The sequence below is a fragment of the Rhinichthys klamathensis genome, unplaced genomic scaffold (assembly GCF_029890125.1).
Source record: "Rhinichthys klamathensis goyatoka isolate OS25496 unplaced genomic scaffold, OSU_Roscu_1.1 h1tg000776l_1, whole genome shotgun sequence".
Lineage (NCBI taxonomy): Eukaryota > Metazoa > Chordata > Actinopteri > Cypriniformes > Leuciscidae > Rhinichthys > Rhinichthys klamathensis.
Window position 1 is genome coordinate 425,892 of NW_026607175.1, and position 19,358 is coordinate 445,249.

Genomic DNA, 19,358 nt, shown 5'->3' on the forward strand with positions numbered 1-19,358 from the left:
AGCCGTAACAGATAGATAGATAGATAGATAGATAGATAGATAGATGATAGATAGATAGATAGATAGATAGATAGATAGATAGATAGATAGATAGATAGATAGATGATAGATAGATAGATAGATAGATAGATAGATAGATGATAGATAGATAGATAGATGATAGATAGATAGATAGATAGATAGATGATAGATAGATAGATGATAGATAGATAGATAGATAGATAGATAGATAGATAGATAGATAGATAGATAGATAGATGGATGATAGATAGATGATAGATAGATAGATAGATAGATAGATAGATAGATAGATAGATAGATAGATAGATGGATGATAGATAGATGATAGATAGATAGATGATAGATAGATGATAGATAGATAGATAGATAGATAGATGGATGATAGATAGATGATAGATAGATAGATGATAGATAGATGATAGATAGATAGATAGATAGATAGATAGATGATAGATAGATAGATAGATAGATAGATGATAGATAGATAGATAGATAGATAGATAGATAGATAGATGATAGATTGATAGATAGATAGATAGATAGATAGATAGATGATAGATAGATGATAGATGGGGGGGGGGGGGGGAGTGTAATAAAGGCCTTCTGAAGCGAAGATGTGTTTGTGTAAGAAAAATATCCATATTTAAAACTTTATCAACTACAATAAGTAGCTTCCGACAGACGGCTGTACGCATTGATTTACGGTGAAAGAGTAAACCTTGACCCGACGCATGACGTACTGACAAACGTGGAAGCGCTGAGGAAAGAGCCAAACAAAACACCATCACGAATCAGAAGTCTAAACGAGAATGTTTAAAGAGAAATGTGGGAGGAGCTTGAGTTTGTTGCCCGGCCATATTTGTCTGAACCTTGAGAGTCATCAAAGCTTACGCTACTCCTACATCCTCCGTCATATATCGCCTCAAGTGTCACTCTTGTAGCGGAAGTCGACTTGCGTAGGCCGGCTGTCCATGAAGAGTGATCGGTCTATGCACACATTAGTGACATTTAAGGGAAAACGCACATCAACTGATCTGAGGTACAATATTTTGGTTTAGAGAGACGGATAATAATCATCAAAAATCTTTTTAAAATCATTTTCATTTAAAAAAATAAAATAAAACTACAACATTTCGATCAAACAAATCTTTGTCAGTTTTTCTTTTTTCATCAAAACGTTGCTGTTTTTTTTTTTTGCAAAAATTTTGTTTTGATCCTGCACCAGAATTTGGATGTGTCGTTTCTTCCTCTTTTTTTAGACAGACAGTTATAAATGCCATTTTATTTCATCCCTCAAACCCTGAGTATTTGTTTACTCACATGCGTAAGACCACTTCACTGAAGCCAAATAAATAAATTATAGAGATGCACCGATTGATCGGCTGGTGACTGGAATCGGCCGATTTTCACGTGATCGGCCATGATCGGCGACCGGCCGGTCAGTCTGACATATGCCGATTTTATGCCGGTCAAATGCACTCGGGCGCCGCATGATTAACATCGCGCAACATCAGCATCACACGTGCACACGGAACACACATGTAGGAAACCTCGTGAATTACGACCGTTTCACACCGCAAGCGTGAGCAGCGGGGGTTTTTTTTTTCTTCGGCGTGCATGTTAATCAATGAGTGCATTCACACCGGGAGCCGGAGCAGCGCGTGAGCGTCAAGCAGGAGCGTTGCGTGAACAACAGTGAAGCGCGGGTTTCGGCGCCGAGTCTATTCTGCTCGCGCTCAATTAAAGTGAAAGCATTCTTTTGATGGACAAAATAAATATGATTTCACCCCAAAATGCACAGAATTACCGTTTTAACAAGAACTGAAGTAGCCAGGCTATGTCAGAAAAGAAAATTAAGACTCAAAAATATTTATAGAAAATAACTTGTTTTTATTCCCAATCGTTTCCTTGCACATGCTCCACTTGTCCTGTTTAGCCTGGCTGGACATGTGTCACAGAGAAAAACTGTTTGAGAAATATAACTTGCCATTGATGTACAAGTGATTGCAATAGGCCTGTGTGTGTGTTGAGAAATATATACTGCAAGGGTAGGCTATGTTTATTTTATTTTTATTTGTTATTTATATATTATTTTATTGCCATTACCTGTTTTCATACAAAAGTTTAGTTTGCTAAATATATCATTTTTTTTTTGTTGGATATTGGATGTGAAAAGAAAGAAATGGTTCTTCCATAACACTGCACTTTAGATGTGTGTGGATTTCCCACACCAGGAGTAATTTATATAGTTCTATTTTATAGCGATTATCTGTTAAAAAAATGTTCTATGCAAAATGTTCTATTAAAGAGAAGATAGAAAATAATTATTTGTGTGTGCTGTAAAGTGGTTTAAAAAAAGGAAATCGGAATCGGCTAAAATCGGTATCGGCAGGTCAAACTCAAGGAAAATCGGAAATCGGCCTTGAAAATTGTAATCGGTGCATCTCTAATAAATTACTTTTAAAATGATAGTGTTTATTCATTTTGCTATCACTTTTACATCATTAATTCATGTTATAATCTATAATTTTAATCTTTCAGTCGTGACTCTCAACTGGCCCAAAGCAGATTCAAATCAAATCTGCTGCAGAAGTTTGAGGGTTTGTGTGAGGGAACAGCAAAGCAGGGAAACCCAACACTCCTGAATGAGATCTACACAGATCTCTACATCACAGAGAGTGGAAGTGGAGAGATCAATAATGAACATGAGGTGAGACGGATTGAGACACAATCCAGGAGAGCAGAAACAGAGGACACACCGATCAAATGCAGTGACATCTTTAGACCTTTACCTGGACAAGACAAACCCATCAGAACTGTCCTGACAAAGGGAGTCGCTGGCATTGGAAAAACAGTCTCTGTGCAGAAGTTCATTGTGGACTGGGCTGAAGGATCAGAGAATCAGGACGTCCAGCTCATATTTCCACTTCCATTCAGAGAGATCAACTTGATGAAGGACAAAACACTCAGTCTTTCAGATCTTCTTCATCGCTTTTTTCCTGAAGCAAAAGTAATGGAAATATCCAGTGATGTATATAAAGTGTTGTTCATCTTTGATGGTCTGGATGAGTGTCGTCTGTCTCTAAACTTTAAGAGTGAAGTGAAACTGTGTAATATATCTGAATCAGCCTCAGTGGACGAGCTGCTGATGAACCTCATTGAGGGGAATCTGCTTCCCTCGTCTCTCATCTGGATCACCTCCAGACCAGCAGCAGCGGATCTCGTCCCCTCTGAGTGTGTCCATCGAGTGACAGAGGTACGAGGCTTCAGTGACACACAGAAGCAGGAATACTTCAGGAAGAGAATCAGTGATCAGAGTCTGGCCGACAGGATCATCTCACACCTGAAGTCCTCGAGGAGCCTCTTTATTATGTGCCACATCCCAGTGTTCTGCTGGATCTCAGCCACTGTTCTAGAGAAGATGTGGAGTGAAGCAGAGAGAGGAGAGATTCCCAAGACTCTCACTCAAATGTACACACACTTCCTGATCATTCAGACCAACATCAAACATGAGAAGGACTATGAGAAGAAAGTGAAAGATAAAGACATGATCCTCAAACTGGGGAAACTGGCTTTCCAGCAGCTTGTGAAAGGCAACCTGATCTTCTATGAGGAAGACCTGAGCGAGTGTGGCATTGATGTGACAGAAGCATCAGTGTACTCAGGATTGTGCACTCAGATCTTCAGAGAGGAGTTGGGCTTGTATCAGGGGAAAGTCTTCTGCTTTGTTCATCTGAGCATCCAGGAACATCTAGCAGCTCTATATGCACACATTTACTGTACAAACAAGAACATATATGTACTTGAACAAACCAAACAAAGTCTGTTGTCTAAGGTTTTAAACCAGATGAAATCTCATTCATTATCTGAGCTGCATCAGAGAGCTGTGGACGAGGCTTTACAGAGTAAGAATGGACATCTGGACCTTTTCCTGCGTTTTCTTCTGGGTCTCTCATTGGAGTTCAATCAGACTCTCTTACGAGAACTACTGACACAGACTGGAAGCTGCTCCTACAACAAAGAGAAAACAGTTCAGCTTATCAAACAGAAGATCAGGGAGACTCGCTCTCCAGAGAGATCCATCAATCTGTTCCACTGCCTGAATGAACTGGGTGATGATTCACTGATGCAGGAGATACAACGCTATCTGACATCTGCAGAAATAGGAGGAACCAAACTCTCCTCTTCACAGTGGTCAGCTCTAGTTTATGTGTTGCTGACATCCGAGCAGAAGATGGATGTTTTCGATCCAAGAAAGTTTATTGGAGCACAAAATACAGCAGATGAAGTTCTTCAGAAGCTGCTGCCTCTGGTTAAAGAATCCAGATCAGTTCAGTAAGTCACACTGACAACAATCATTACACTGATAAAACATGATCACATTTATGATTTTAGCAGGTGCTTTCTGAACAAAAGCAGCTGAGGAGGTGTGTGTGTGTGTGTGTGTGTGTGTGAGAGAGAGAGAGAGAGAGAGAGAGAGAGCTGATGATTGTAGAGGTCAGTGTGTGAGACGTGATGAAGGATTGAATGTGACAGGGATCAAAACTGACAGCAAACAGCAACAGTGTCTTTAACAGTGTATTTTTTTATATATTGATGTTGTTTGTCCTCCTAATGATGTTTATGTGAATGTTTTACTGCCTCTATAAATCACATTTGTAGTTTACACTTTTTATTCTATGTTTGCAGCTGGTATCAGTTCAACATGTATCTTTAATCTCTACAGGTTGAGGGATTGTGGTGTTACAGATGAAGGTTGTGTTGCTCTGGCTTCAGCTCTGAGATCAAACCGCTCACACCTGAGAGAACTGAATCTGTATAGAAATAAACTAGGAAACAGCGGAGTGATGCTGCTCTCTGATGGACTGAAGGATCCTCACTGTGAACTGGAGATACTGTGGTAAGATTGTATAAATGTGTCAACATCCTCCATTTATTCCTTATGGTCAATAATGAACAAAAGAAACAAAAACTAGACAAAAAATCTTCATCTTTTGTTTCCAAAAGACTTTAATCTTCATTAGATTGTTTCCAAAGTTTTAAGAATTTTTATTACTAATACTTATATGTAATGGATAAACCGTGGCTAGCTGTGCATTCAGGGCGATACAAGACCCTTCTGTTTCAGTCCTGATCACCCTGTCAGGTTTATTCTGTGATGAGAACCGTTTGAATATATATTATTCTGCTTATTATACATCTATGTGCCACATAAGTAAATCATTGGACACAAAATATTGATTTGAGTTTAAATATTATATTATCAGAACGAAAAAGCTCAAATAAGACGACCATTTAAGGGATGATATACAGTCGTGACACTTATTACACGGCTTTTTCAAGTTTGGTGAACTCTGACCTGCAAATTCGCATCATGTGAAGACGTGTGACCAGTAGAAGATCGAAGTGTAAGCGCCACACAATTGGCCCAATGAAAGTATCCAGTGTGTGTCTGAAGGTTTCCTGCGCGTTCTGTCTTTTCCATCTCAATTGTGCCTCACACTATAGTGTTATTGCAGTTTAAGGTCTTTAATCACAGTTAAATTACTATTTGACTCAGATTTAGGTTGAAATGGCAATTCATTATTGTTCTTTGTTCTAATACTATGAAATATGCTGTACCATGCCTGCTAATATTTCATATGGTATTTTATCTGTAGCCCCTATACAGCTGCATAAATATGTAACTGCATAAAGAGAAAATCTAGAATCTTGCCTAATGTGTCTCATGCTCCATCTAACCCGGATTCTAGTATATACTTATACTTAAAGGGATAGTTCACCCAAAAATGAAAATTAAGTCATTAATTACTCACCCTCATGCTGTTCCAACACCGTAAGACCTTCGTTCATCTTCGGAACACAAATTAAGATATTTTTTATTAAATTTGAGAGCTTGATCACTCCTCCATAGGCTTCCTAAGGGATGGAAACTTGACGGCCCAGAAAGTCATTGAGGAAAATGTTTAAATATTCCATGTGACAACAGTGGCTCAACTATAAGTTTATCAAGCGTCGAGAATACTTTTTGTGCGGAAAAAAAACAAAAATAACGACTTTATTCGACTATTCCTTTTCTTCCTTGTGGGCCTGAGACGTGAGTTCAAGCGATTTCCACGACGCATGCGCGAGAACTGAGAAGAGGACGTTCTTCTTCTACTACTTCTTGTTACTAGCTGCTCACTGCTTTCCCATTAAATGATCTTGAGCGACTGAAGCTATGGCTGCTGGCTGTTCAGCGGGATGTTCATTTACCACTTAATTTTGTCAAACAAATGAAGTTGTACAGTGAACATTTTTCACCAGACGACTTCAAGCCAGTTGAAAAAAACAATCGACGATTACTGAAATCAACAGCTGTGCCAAACTTATTTATACAGAACACCAAGGTATTATATATACACTACCGGTCAAAAGTTTTAGATCGGTAAGATTTTTTATGTTTTTAAAAGAAGTCTCTTCTGCTCACCAAGGCTGCAATTATTTGATAAAAAATACAAAAAAAACAGTAATATTGTGAAATATTATTACAATTTAAAACAGCGATTTCCTATGTGAATATATAGTGAAGTGTAATTTATTCCTGTGATCAAAGCTGAATTTACAGCATCATTACTCCAGTCTTCAGTGTCACATGATCCTACAGAAAGTATTATAATATGATGCTCAAGAAACATTTATGATTATTATCCATGTTGAAAACAGTTTTTTACATTTTTATTTCAGGATTCTTTGATGAATAGAAAGTTCAAAAGAACAAAATTGATCTGAAATGGAAAGCTTTTGTAACATTAATCACTACCATTCAAAAGTTTGGGGTCAGTAAGAATTTATTTTTTATTTTTGAGGGAAAGAAATTAGAAAATACTTTTATTCATCAAGGATGAGTTAAATTGATCAAAAGTTACAGTAAAGACATTTATAATGTTAGAAAAGATTATATTTTAAATAAATGCTGTTCTTTTGAACTTTCTATTCATCATAGAATCCTGAAATAAAAATGTAAAAAACTGTTTTCAACATGGATAATAATCATAAATGTTTATTGAGCATCATATTATAATAATTTCTGTAGGATCATGTGACACTGAAGACTGGAGTAATGATGCTGTAAATTCAGCTTTGATCACAGGAATAAATTACACTTCACTATATATTCACATAGAAAACATCTCGGTTACGTCTGTAACCCTCGTTCCCTGAGTAGGGAACGGAGACGTCTCGTCGGAGGAGTTTCCAACGAATTGGGATCACGCTAGGGAGACTCAGGGAACGAGGGTTACAGACGTAACCGAGACGTTCCCTTTCGTGGGAACTCCTACGTCTCGTCGGAGGAGTTTCCAACGAATTGGGATCCCTAATAAAACGCCATGATGCTGGGCCCTTCCAGCGCCCAGCTTAGCTTCCCGCTAGAACAGTTTCTTACGTTATATGGCGGGAGCTAGCTAGGAAAAATCACACTGCTGTTCCGCAAGACCCGCTCAGTGGATTTGGATAACACTGGGGAAGCGTGCCCAACCCGTAGGAGGGAACGCTGCGGAGCCCCTGCCCGCCTGAAGGGAGGCACTGGAATACACGTATGTACTAACCCGTGGGGTAGTGAAACATACGGCAGTCCTTGAGGTAGTCCCAGCCCGAGGGGTGGGAGCGTACTCAGCAAGGACGACAGAATGGGTCTGTCGAGGGGAAGACACGGAGCTAACCCGGAGGGTAGCTGGAACGTGGAGAAAATGGGTCGCCGAAGGGACCACTGTTAAGGCCACCCAGTCTAATAGCAACTCCTACGAGAGGTAATAGACCTGGCGCCGGGCGAACCGCCTCGCCTGGTGCCGAAGGGGTGATGGAGGAACTCACGAGGTTAGCCGTATGATGGGGAACCAACGGAGTAAGAAGACGCACGTATCCGGCCCACGGGGCGGGAATGGCGTAGCAAGCCGACATAACCTAATTCCCCGCGCTACTGGCCGTAGCGAGTAAACGGGAGGAAACAGGTTCAACACGGAGGCTATAAAACCTAGCGAACATGTTAGGAGTCGCCCAGCCCGCAGCTCTACAGATGTCTGTCAGCGAGGTGCCTTGCACCAGAGCCCAGGAGGAGGCAACACTCCTAGTAGAGTGTGCCGTGAACCTAGGTGGGCAAGGCACGTACTGGGACTCATAAGCCCGGACGATAGCATCCACTAACCAGTGGGATAACCTCTGCTTGGAGACAGCCTTCCCCTTCTGCTGGCCTCCATAACAAACAAAGAGCTGATCTGAGGTCCTGAAGCTTTGCGTTCTGTCCACGTAACAACGCAGGGCGCGGACGGGACAGAGAAAAGCTAGGGCTGGGTCTGCCTCCTCCAGGGGCAGCGCTTGCAGGTTCACTACCTGATCTACAAACGGAGTGGTAGGAACCTTGGGCACATATCCGAGCCGGGGTCTCAAACAGCGTGAGAAAGGCCCGGTCCGAACTCTAGGCACGATTCGTCGACCGAAAATGCCTGCAGATCCCCTACCCTCTTAAAAGAAGCCAAAGCCAACAGGAGAGCTGTCTTCATAGACAAGATATTTAACTCGACCGTGGGCAAGGGTTCAAAAGGGGGCCTCTGGAGTGCCCTAAGCACTAGAGTTAAGTCCCAAGAGGGTAAGGGATGCAAATTACGAGGTGGATTCAGCCTTCTAGCACCCTTAAGGAATCTGATGACCAGGTCGTGCTTTCCCAATGACTTACCTTCTACTGCATCGTGATGAGAGGCTATTGTGGCAACATACACTTTGAGGGTGGAGGGAGACAGCCTTCGCTCCAACCCATGTTGCAGGAAGGAAAGCACGACTCTGATCGGGCAAGTTCGGGGGTCTTCCCGGTGGGAAGAACACCAGTCGATGAACAGGTTCCACTTCAACGCATAGAGGCGCCTCATAGAGGGGGCTCTAGCGGAATTGATGGTGTCTACCACACCTTGTGGTAGGCCACCTAGAACCTCCGCGTCCCATCCAGGGACCAGACATGGAGTCTCCAGAGGTCTGGACGCGGGTGCCACAAGGTGCCCCGTCTCTGGGAAAGGAGGTCCTTCCTCAGAGGAATCGGCCAAGGAGGGGCTGTCGCGAGGAGCATGAGTTCCGCAAACCAAGTCCGGTTGGGCCAATACGGCGCAACGAGCAGGACCTGCTCCTCGTCCTTCCTGACCTTGCACAAAGTCTGTGCAAGAAGGCTCACTGGGGGAAACGCATACTTGCGGCCCTGGGGCCAGCTGTGCGCGAGTGCATCCGTACCGAGAGAACCTTCGGTCAGAGAAAAGAACCACCGGCAATGGGTCGTGTCCGGAGAGGCAAACAGATCTATCTGAGCGGCTCCGAAAATACCCCATATCAGCTGGACCGCCTGGGGGTGGAGTCGCCATTCTCCCAGAAGAGGTGGCTGCCGTGAAAGCTCGTCGGCTGTACGGTTGAGCACACCATGGATGTGAATTGGCTCGAAGCGACCTCAGATGCTTCTGACTCCACAGGAGGAGATGGCGGGCGAGTCGCGACATACGACGGGAACGTAGACCACCCTGACGGTTGATGTACGCAACGGTCGCAGTGCTGTCCGTACGGACCAGTACGTGCTTGTGCAAAAGCAGCCCCTTGAGGCGAGACAAGGCTAAGCGTACTGCTTGCAACTCTTGGCAGTTGGTGTGCCAATGCAGTTGAGGCCCCGTCCACAGACCTGAAACTGCATGCCCGTTGTACGTGGCCCCCCATCCGTTGGCAGAGGCATCTGTGAAAACCACAGCATGCCTGGAGACCTGGACTAGGGTCACTCCGGCCCGTAGAAACGCAGGGTCTGACCAAGGACTGAAGCTTTGGCGACAGTGCGGGGTAATGCCGCTCTGTCACGCCCATCTCGGGACTCGATCGTGAAGCCAGCGGTCTTGGAGCGGTCTCATATTAAGCAGACCGAGCGGCGTAACTGCGGCTGTGGCTGCCATATGCCCCAGGAGCCTCTGAAACTGTTTCAGTGGGACTGCTGACCTGCCTTCAAAGGACTTGAGGCAGTTGAGCACTGACTGGACGATCACCAGAGTTGAGCACTGACTGACTCGGTGAGGCGCGCAGTCTGAGCGACCGAGTCCAACTCCATACCGAGATAAGAGATCCTCTGCATTGGGCAGAGTTTGCTCTTGTCCCAGTTGACCTGAAGACCCAAGCGGCTGAGGTGCTGAAGCACCAGGTCCCTGTGTTCGCACAACAGATCTCGCGAGTGAGCTATTATGAGCCAGTCGTCGAGGTAGTTGAGAATGTGAACGCCATGTTCTCTCATGGGAACAATGGCCGCCTCCGCGACTTTCGTGAAGACACGGGGCGACAGAGCCAGGCCGAAGGGTAGGACCTTGTACTGATACGCTCGACCTTCGAACGCAAACCGAAGAAAGGGTCTGTGTCGAAGGAGAATCGAGACATGAAAGTACGCGTCCTTCAGGTCGATCGCTGCAAACCAATCCCGGCGACGGATGCACTCGAAGATGCGTTTCTGCTTGAGCATTTTGAACGGGAGCTTGTGCAGGGCCCGATTCAAAACTCGCAGGTCCAGGATTGGCCGTAACCCCCCGCCCTTCTTGGGTACAATGAAGTAAGGGCTGTAAAACCCAGACCTCATCTCGGCTGGAGGGACCGGCTCGATCGCGTCCTTTGTCAGCAGGACGTCGATCTCTTTTCTCAGGACAGGAGCATCGACACTCCGCACCCGAGTGAAGTGGACGCCCCTGTACCTGGGAGGCCGGCGGGCAAACTGAATTGCATAGCCGAGCCCGATAGTACGGGTGAGCCAGCGGGACGGCCTCGGAAGCACTAGCCAGGCTTCGAGAGATCGTACTAACGAACCCACCCGGACCACCGGCGTACCCGCGGAGGGGCAGCGAGGTGGAAGGCAGGGACCGGACTCCGGAGGCATTACTGCGGCCGAGAGAGAGGTCTGGGTGTGCGGAGCAACACCTACCTGCTTCCACCGGGGGGCAGACAGCAGGGAAGGCCCAGAGGCGTTCAGCTGCTGACTGCCCCGAGGCGAAGGAAGGAGGGGAAACGAGGAATGAGGCGCGGGGGCGTCGAGTCCAGGTTTCCGCGCCTCCTTGCCCAGCGGAAGACGAGAGTGACGAGGCCAAGGCGGCGTCACTGTCACCTGAGCGCTGGAGCGAGGGGAATGAGAGCGGCGAGGCAACGAGGCGGCGCACACCGTCATTCTGACCCTCTTGGACGGAGGAGACTGTGAGGGCAGTCTCGACCGAGAGAGACCCAGAGGAAGTGGAAACTGCTTTTTTATTGAAAAAGTGGGTACCGCTGAAGGCAGCGGCGGAACAGAAACAAAAGGGAAAAAAAAGATTCTCCACCCGGCCCTCCTCCGGGGGAAGGAGGAGTGCAGTGGCACCCTCCTGAAGAGCAGCAGTCACGTCCTCCGGGTCGCCCGTCTCAGGGTCGCTTCCCTCTCCTCTTACCAGGGGGTTTAGACGAACCCCGGGCGGGCTGGGCACCTCTCTTGCGGCCGGCACCCTGCTGCCTAGGGGGCTGCTGCTTAGGCTGAGCAGGGGCGGAGGCGGCGGCAGGAGGGCACCCTCGATGACGAGCAGCCTGAGGTGCAGCCGGGGGGGACGTGCCAGCAGCAGCCTGTCTCCGGGGCATGATGTGTTTGATCACCTCTGACTGCTTCTGGGCGGCGGAGAACTGTTGGGCATAGTCCTCCACCGTGTCGCCGAATAGGCCACCCTGGGATATGGGGGAGTTCAGAAACCTACTCTTGTCTGACTCTCTCATATCATTTCATTTCATTTCATTTATTATACAGGAAAATTCAACAGCAACAGTATAGTTACAGTAAAACGGGCCTGGCTCAGTTTAAAAACTGGTTTACAGCAGGTTCCTGTTCTGCAGCAACATAAAACAATAAACATTCCAGCACATTTATACAAGACATTGTTATTGACTAGATAGATATAAACAAAACATAAAATACGGAAAAACAAGACTAAAAACAGTACATGAGCAATCAATGTGTACAAGTTTGACTAGTAAGAAGAAACTGTTTATATGACTTTTTGAAATATGTGAAGGACAATAATGTTCGAATATGATAAGGAATGTCATTCCAAATTTTAGTGTAAGTATAGAAAAACGATTTCTGATTTTTGTACTGTGGAACTGGAATGAGTGCCTGCGAGACTGACCGAGTAAGGCGTAGTGGTCTCGAAGTTTGTGTCGGGAGAAGACCTGTAAGTGCCGGTGAAGAGCTATTTTGAATACGAAAATAAAAAGCAAGAGCATGGCTGTTTACAAAATTCTGATAAGTCAAAGCATTTGTGCGTGTGAGCGCACTGCAATGATGAGACCATTTTGGGAGATTACTGTGGATCTTAAGTGCTCTGTAATACAGTCGTGCTATAGGTTCCGTAATGTCCTTAGTGGTAAGAGACCAGATTGGGAGACAGTAGGACAATGTTGAGAACACAATAGCATGTAAATACGTTTCAGAAACTGAGAAAGAGAGATGTGGTCTAATCTTGTTATATACATAGAGTTTCTGATTCAGCTTTTTTGTTAATTTCGAGATGTGTTCCCGGTATGTAAGATGTAAATCAAGTAGTACACCCAGGTAGTTGTAGGTCTTAGTGACAACAAGATCTTGGTTTGCAAACGTAATAGAATCAGTAAAGGAAAAAAAAATTCTGGATGAATGAAAATACATGCATTCCGTTTTCTTTACATTGATGGTCAGATGATTCTTTTTCAGCCAGTCATGTATCAGGTGAAGATCAGTTTGTAGTTTGGAATTTATGACATTAGGATTTGAATCAGAGAGAAAAATCACAGTGTCATCAGCGTACAGTAAACAATTTGAGTGTTTACACACTCGAGGGAAATCATTAATGTATAAAAGAAAAAGTAAGGGTCCAAGAATGCCCATGTCACAAACTAAGGGTTGCGATATGACATGATTAATTTTTACCGTCTGATACCTGTTTGTCAAATAAGAAGAAAGCATTTCTATAACGGAAGGAGACAGTTTAAATGAATGAAGTTTATTTAGTAAGATCTGGTGGTTCACTGTATTGAAAGCTTTACGGAAATCAATAAAAATAGCTCCAGTGATGTGACCTATGTTAAGAGAGTTACGTATTTGCTCAGTGAAGAGTAGTAGTGCCGACATTGTTGATCTCTTAGCACGAAAACCGTGTTGATAATCACTGAGCCAGTTATTTGTTTCGAGATAAGAGCTTAGTTGATTATGCAGGACTTTTTCCAGTAATTTAGACATTGCTGGGAGTATTGAGATAGGTCTGTAATTTGAAAGTAGAGTGCAATCATCAGATTTAAAAATTGGAGTAATCTGTGCTGTTTTCCAGTCAGTAGGAAAAATAGAAAACCTGATACAGAGATTAGTTAAATGCAGAAAGAGAGGTATGAGGCTATCAGCATGGGTCTTTAAAAGTAAGGTACTTAAACCATAAGCATCATGAGCATGAGAATTTTTTAACAGATGTAATGTTTGTATCACCTCATTCTGTGAAATCTCAGTAAATGAGAACTGATCAGATGTTGGGGAGAGATCAGGTGAGGACAAGGAGAGAGTAGCAAAATGCTTAGCCAAGTCTTTAACAGATGAAAGAAAATAATCATTAAAAGCACTTGCAATTTTTTTCTGAATCAGAGATAAGAGTACCCCGTATGGAAATTTGAATATTAACATTATTTTTCTTCTCATTTTTATTATCACCGGTGATTACCTTAAGGGTCTGCCATAGTGTCTTTAGGTTGTTGGCGGATTGGATAATTTGCTGTTGAAAATATATTGCCTTAGCCTTACGCAGTTCCATATTACATTTATTTCTAATTTGTTTAAAATTATTTTTACTCTCAAATGTTCGATTTAACCTGTACAATTTAAAAAGAGAGGCTTTCAATTTTAGAAGTTGTAGTATTTCAGAGTTTATCCACGGTAATTTAATATTTCTTGGTCGAATTTTGTTGACAGTGATATATTTATTCTGTATTTTATGTAGTTTAGTATGAAATTGCATTAAAATTTGTTCTGGATCCTCTAGTGACAGCTCATCACTCCAATCAATAGCACCAAAATCAGCATTGAACTGTGGCAATTTTGAAATTGGTATTCTTGGTACAGAGTGGGGAGCGTGTGTTTTTTTGGATTTTAAGATTGTTCTAACTGCATAGATGAGCGAATGATCTGAAATAGCTACATCCATGACACCAGACATTGTATATTTTGAAGGCTGATTTGTGAAGAAAAGATCCAGAATAGAGCTGCGCATTTTGCTGATTCTTGTTGGATCATTAATTAACTGATACAAACCAAGTTTCATTGCAGTAGCTTTTAATGATTTTGACGAACTTTCATTCCAGTCAAGATTGATATCACCCAGAATTACGAGCTCCTTCGATGTAACAGATTTAATTATGTCAGCAAGCTGAGATAGATAAAAACTTTCACTGACATTAGGAGGCTTGTAAGTGACCATTATAGTAATTGCATGTTGCGGTGTAAAATGTACGATCAGTTTCAATGTTTCAGTTTCAGTTTCAACTTTTGATATTGAGTGTGCATATTTCTGACTAACATAGAAAGCCACTCCGCCGCCGGCCTTACTAATGCGGTCTTTACGATACAACTCATAATTCTCGATTGAAAGAAAAGAATCAGGAATATTGGGAGTTAACCATGATTCAGAAATTGCCATTACATGTGCTTTTGACTGCGCAAGCAAGATTTTAAATTCGTCTAGTTTGAGAACGAGGCTTCGGGTGTTTAGATGGCAAATTTTAAAGCCTCTAGTACTGCCGAGTTGTATTAAATTTGTTGGACTTTTTCTTGGATGAGGTATTCTTCTTTGTAATTTAACTGTTTTGACTGAAAGACTAGAAGAGGAAATTTCAGAAGGTAAAATGGGAAAAGATGAGGGAGTAGGCCTAAAGGTAATCGGAGCTGAAGGACTGGAGTATGGAAAACAATCGTGAGTTATAGGTAAAAACATATTTTGTGGTTGCGGTACAGAAGTAAAAAATCTGCTATAGTTTACATATGCATATAGTCCCCACAGATGCAATATACCTAAAGTTGTCAAGAAAACATTTGAGTCAGGCCCGGGATTGAGCTCAACATTTCCGATGAACAGAAGAATAGTTATTAAAAGTCTTGATGTACTTAAAATATATTTACACTTACTTTCGTTTTCATCAGAGACATTTGGTTTAAAATCAGTTACCCACCGGTGAAAGATAATAGTTCGGCTGAAGAAGGACAACGGCTGATGAAAAACTGGTTGACCAGAGTTTTTGATCACAGACATCAGGACAGGATAATGTAGATTGACAACCGGGGGACTGGTTCGCGGTGTAGAAAACTCTGTTAGTACAGGAAACTCCGCTGACGATCGGATACGTGGTTGGGCACACCCGTACAGAGCAGCCGCCCCGGGGGGGCAAAGACTGACCATCCCGGGTGCCCCGCCACACCCTGAGGCAGGTCTTAACACAGCGCAGTCCATCCTGACTCCACCGTAGCGGGACCTGCAGGCATGGATTCCCGCTGGGCAGCAGCCCGGCTCCCGGAGAACCCCGTCCAGTACAACCGGCAGCGCCGTGAGACATTCATCTAGCCGGCCCAGGCCACCCGGCTCCTCCCCTCCCAGGCAGCCAGGCAGGTAGCATGGGAGACGACCGCGAGCAGTAGCAGGAGTTCCAACAGTATGCAGGTCCATCATGAGGAGAAAAATCACACCAACAGGACTCAAGCTGGAGGACAAGAACCCAGACTTTGTTGGAGTTTGCGCTGGCGTGCATGAAGATTTTTTAAGTCCAGGACTAGTCCTTTGTTTGTTTATTGTCCATGTAAATCTGTTCTGGCGGGCAGCCATGTAGCATAAACGGAGCCAATAGAATGTCAATATCGCAGCATATTTGACAAATATCAGACCTGCAGACGCCTGAGTTGTCGCATATTTGTTTGTTTGGCATAGTAGTTCACAGCCACCTGCGACAGCTACCGCTGCCGCCATCTTTTTTTTTTTTTGTTCCTCCAGGTATCAGCCAGGGTGAGCCATAGGTGTCGCTCCTGGACCACAAGAGTGGACATCGCCCGGCCCAGGGAGCGTGCGGTGACTTTCGTCGCCCGGAGGGCAAGGTCCGTCGCCGTACGCAGCTCTTGGAGCACCCCTGGGTCGGTACCACTCTCCTGCATGTCACAGAGCGCTCTGGCCTGATGGACCTGAAGGAGCGCCATGGCATGCAGGGCAGAAGCAGCTTCTCCACACGCACTGTAGGCCTTCCCAGTCAGACTGGAGGAGAACCTACAGGCGCGAGAAGGGAGCGTAGGGTCACCCCTACAGGTGGACGCGGTCTTAGGACAGAGTTGCATAGCAACCGACCGTTCCACTGGGGGTATGCCCTCGTATCCCTTCACTGCCCCGCCATCGAGAGTGGTGAGGGAGGAGGAGGGAGTCGATCTGTGTCTGGCCGCCAGAGGGGCCTTCCATGATCTCGTCACCTCGTCATGCACTTCCGGAAAGAAAGGTACCGGGGCGGGGCGCTGAGAACCAGCACGGGCCGCCCCAAGAAACCAATCGTCGAGTCCCCAAGGGTAGGGACACGGTGGAGGGTTCCACACGAGCCCGACACTTGCGGCCGCCCGGAAAAGCATAGAGGCCATTTCCGGGTCCGGCTCGGACAACGCTGCCACACCAGAAGGGGGCAACGCAGCCGAGTCGTCATCCCCAGAAGATGACCGCTCTCCCTCCGATGCAGCGATCGACATCTGGTCCTCTGGCGGAGCCCTGAAGGAGACGACTGGGACCGTCCGGGACGGCCCAGCGCGCTCCCCCAGGGAATCCAATGGCAGCGATGCGGAGGGGTGAGGGGTCCGAGGGGGTCTTTCACCCGGCGGATTGTTCCTCACTGTAACCCTCAGACCACCAATGGGATTAACCGAAGTAGCCTTCTTCTGAAATGAACCAGAAGAAGAACTAGATCGGGGAATCTCCAAAGGGACTCCCCCTCGACTGAGGGATCTTAGTCTCGATCTTAGCATCACGACGGTCATGTTCCCGCAATGAGAACATGACTCGTTCATGAACGCAGCCTCAGCGTGCGCGAGGCCCAAGCACGAGAGACAGTCATCATGACCATCAACCGGAGGCAGAATCTGACCGCACCCAGAAACACACGGATGAAACGTCATCCTGAAAAGGACTCGATCTTCACCCGTGTTGCTCTTTCAGAGAAAAAACTCTCTTAGTTGTGCTGAAGCACACAGGGATCAACGCGGCAACACAGCGGGGAAACTGCAAGCCCGCTGCGTGCACTCAACCGAATACCAGCCGTTAGAACAGCTCTTTTGAATACACAGCGCGTGTAATAACAGGCAGCAGTCGGGAGATCGCGAGGATCGCTGAAGCGCCGTCACACCAGCACAGAGAGATCTCAGGAAACAGCAGACTCGTTGAGCGTGAAGAAAACACAATCTTGAAGCTCATCCACTCAGAGGACACAACTGGTCGGCTCCGAAGCAAAAAGCATTGTGTATGCGTTTGCTTCCGCCCTTTATACCCGCACTGGCAGGCGGGTCGCGGAATGCAAATCTTGCATGCCAATATTTATTGGCTCGTTTTAGTTCACTCGAAGTCGATTGGTCTCCCTAGCGTGATCCCAATTCGTTGGAAACTCCTCCGACGAGACGTAGGAGTTCCCACGAAAGGGAACCGCTGTTTTAAATTGTAATAATATTACACAATATTACTGTTTTTTTTGTTTTTTTAATCAAATAATTGCAGCCTTGGTGAGCAGAAGAGACTTCTTTTAAAAACATAAAAAATCTTACCGATCTAAAACTTTTGACCGGTAGTGTATGTAAACACACACACACACACATATATATAGGTAGGTAGTTAGGGTAGTTAAGTATTAATAGGGCTGTCACGTGACAAAAGAACAAAAGGACTCAGACTCGAAAGATGGACTAATCATTTCTGTTTCTGCATAGTGCTATGGGTTTGTGAGTCTGACTTGAAGAACAAACGACTCAAAACCGAAGAGATTGAACTAATCATTTCTCTTTTTTCATGTTTGAGTTTCTTAACGAACTATGTTTTATTTCCTCTTTCCATATTGTGAATAATAAATGTGTATCATTTTAATTAGCTTGTTAGACAATGGAGCCTAACTTATTGTAATAATTATTTGACGTAGCCTACTTTTACACTCAGAATCCTCACGTACTAAACTGCATTTGTTTAATTGTTTGCGTGCTAGAGTTACGCTATTACGTCATGTACAGATAGATGTTAACATTTAAGCTGGTGAGAGAAAATGGCTCTATCAAAGAGTCTAAAGAGGAAAGTTGACAGCGAAAATAAACATACAAAGAAGATGAAAGACAACTATGCGTTCATCCTACTGAAAGATTATGTGTATTTTCAGTTAACTTTAGTCAGATGCATTTACATTGTGACTATGTATCAGATATAATCCACTCTGTCTGTGTCTGCAAATGTGTGTGCCAAATGGCCCATTCAGATGTATGGCCCACAGAAACTGATTGGTGTGAATGACAAAGAATCAGCATTGCTCAGAGTGGATTAGCAAGTTAGATCGATCTCCTGTGGGAGGTCCTAACAGGTTTCTATTGTTTGTATAAAGTTCTGTCTCACAGACAGAACTTTGGGTTAAGATTGTTGAAGGGCGACATGCTAACATCGATGCTGAAGGACTGCTACACTACAAACCTTCAATAAATTCTTCTCCCCACAAGAACTCTGGTCAAGCTTACTTATTTTATGTATTGGAGAAATCTAATACATTGGCGAGCCACCCAAACCACTGCTCGGCCAAATACAGCAAAATCGAACAATTTGGCGAGAGCCAGCCAGGAGAGACTGACAAGAAGAGAACTCACCAACTGCAACAAGGAGTAAACCAAGAACTCACCAGCTGCAACAAGAAGTAAACGGAATAGTTTTTGAGTATCTGAAATTCAAAAGACTGCATCTGTGGACACAATTTATTTGAATCAACTGGATCCGGTCTCAAATATCCTAATTTGGTGAGTGAAACTTATCAGCTCTCTAAAAGAACATCTTCTGAAAAGAATAATAGTAGACCAGTAAAGATTTGTAGTGTAGTCACACATACTGTGTATTGTTGAGAATTTTAGGCTTGGGCGTTTTTCATGAGTCTGTAGGAACCTTTTAAATGATTTATTTAATTCTCCTGAAACTGTAGGAGCTATAGAAATAAGTTTTATAGTTCTTGGCATAACAGGGCATAACAGGGCATAAGTTCTTGGCCCTGTTCTTTTGAGTCTCTAAGAAACATTT

At 44.4% G+C, this 19,358-nt stretch overlaps 1 protein-coding gene across 1 annotated transcript in view; it reads left to right on the top strand.

The window, feature by feature from the left end:
- Positions 1-993: 993 nt before the first annotated feature.
- LOC130077755 (NACHT, LRR and PYD domains-containing protein 12-like) overlaps positions 994-19,358 on the top strand; it is a 415,411-nt gene continuing 397,046 nt past the window's right edge. The window contains exons 1-3 of the mRNA XM_056243090.1: positions 994-1,060; positions 2,563-4,356; positions 4,748-4,921. Of these exons, the coding sequence (XP_056099065.1) occupies positions 1,011-1,060; positions 2,563-4,356; positions 4,748-4,921 (2,018 nt within the window). The 5' untranslated portion in view covers positions 994-1,010. The remainder of the gene's footprint in view (positions 1,061-2,562; positions 4,357-4,747; positions 4,922-19,358) is intronic.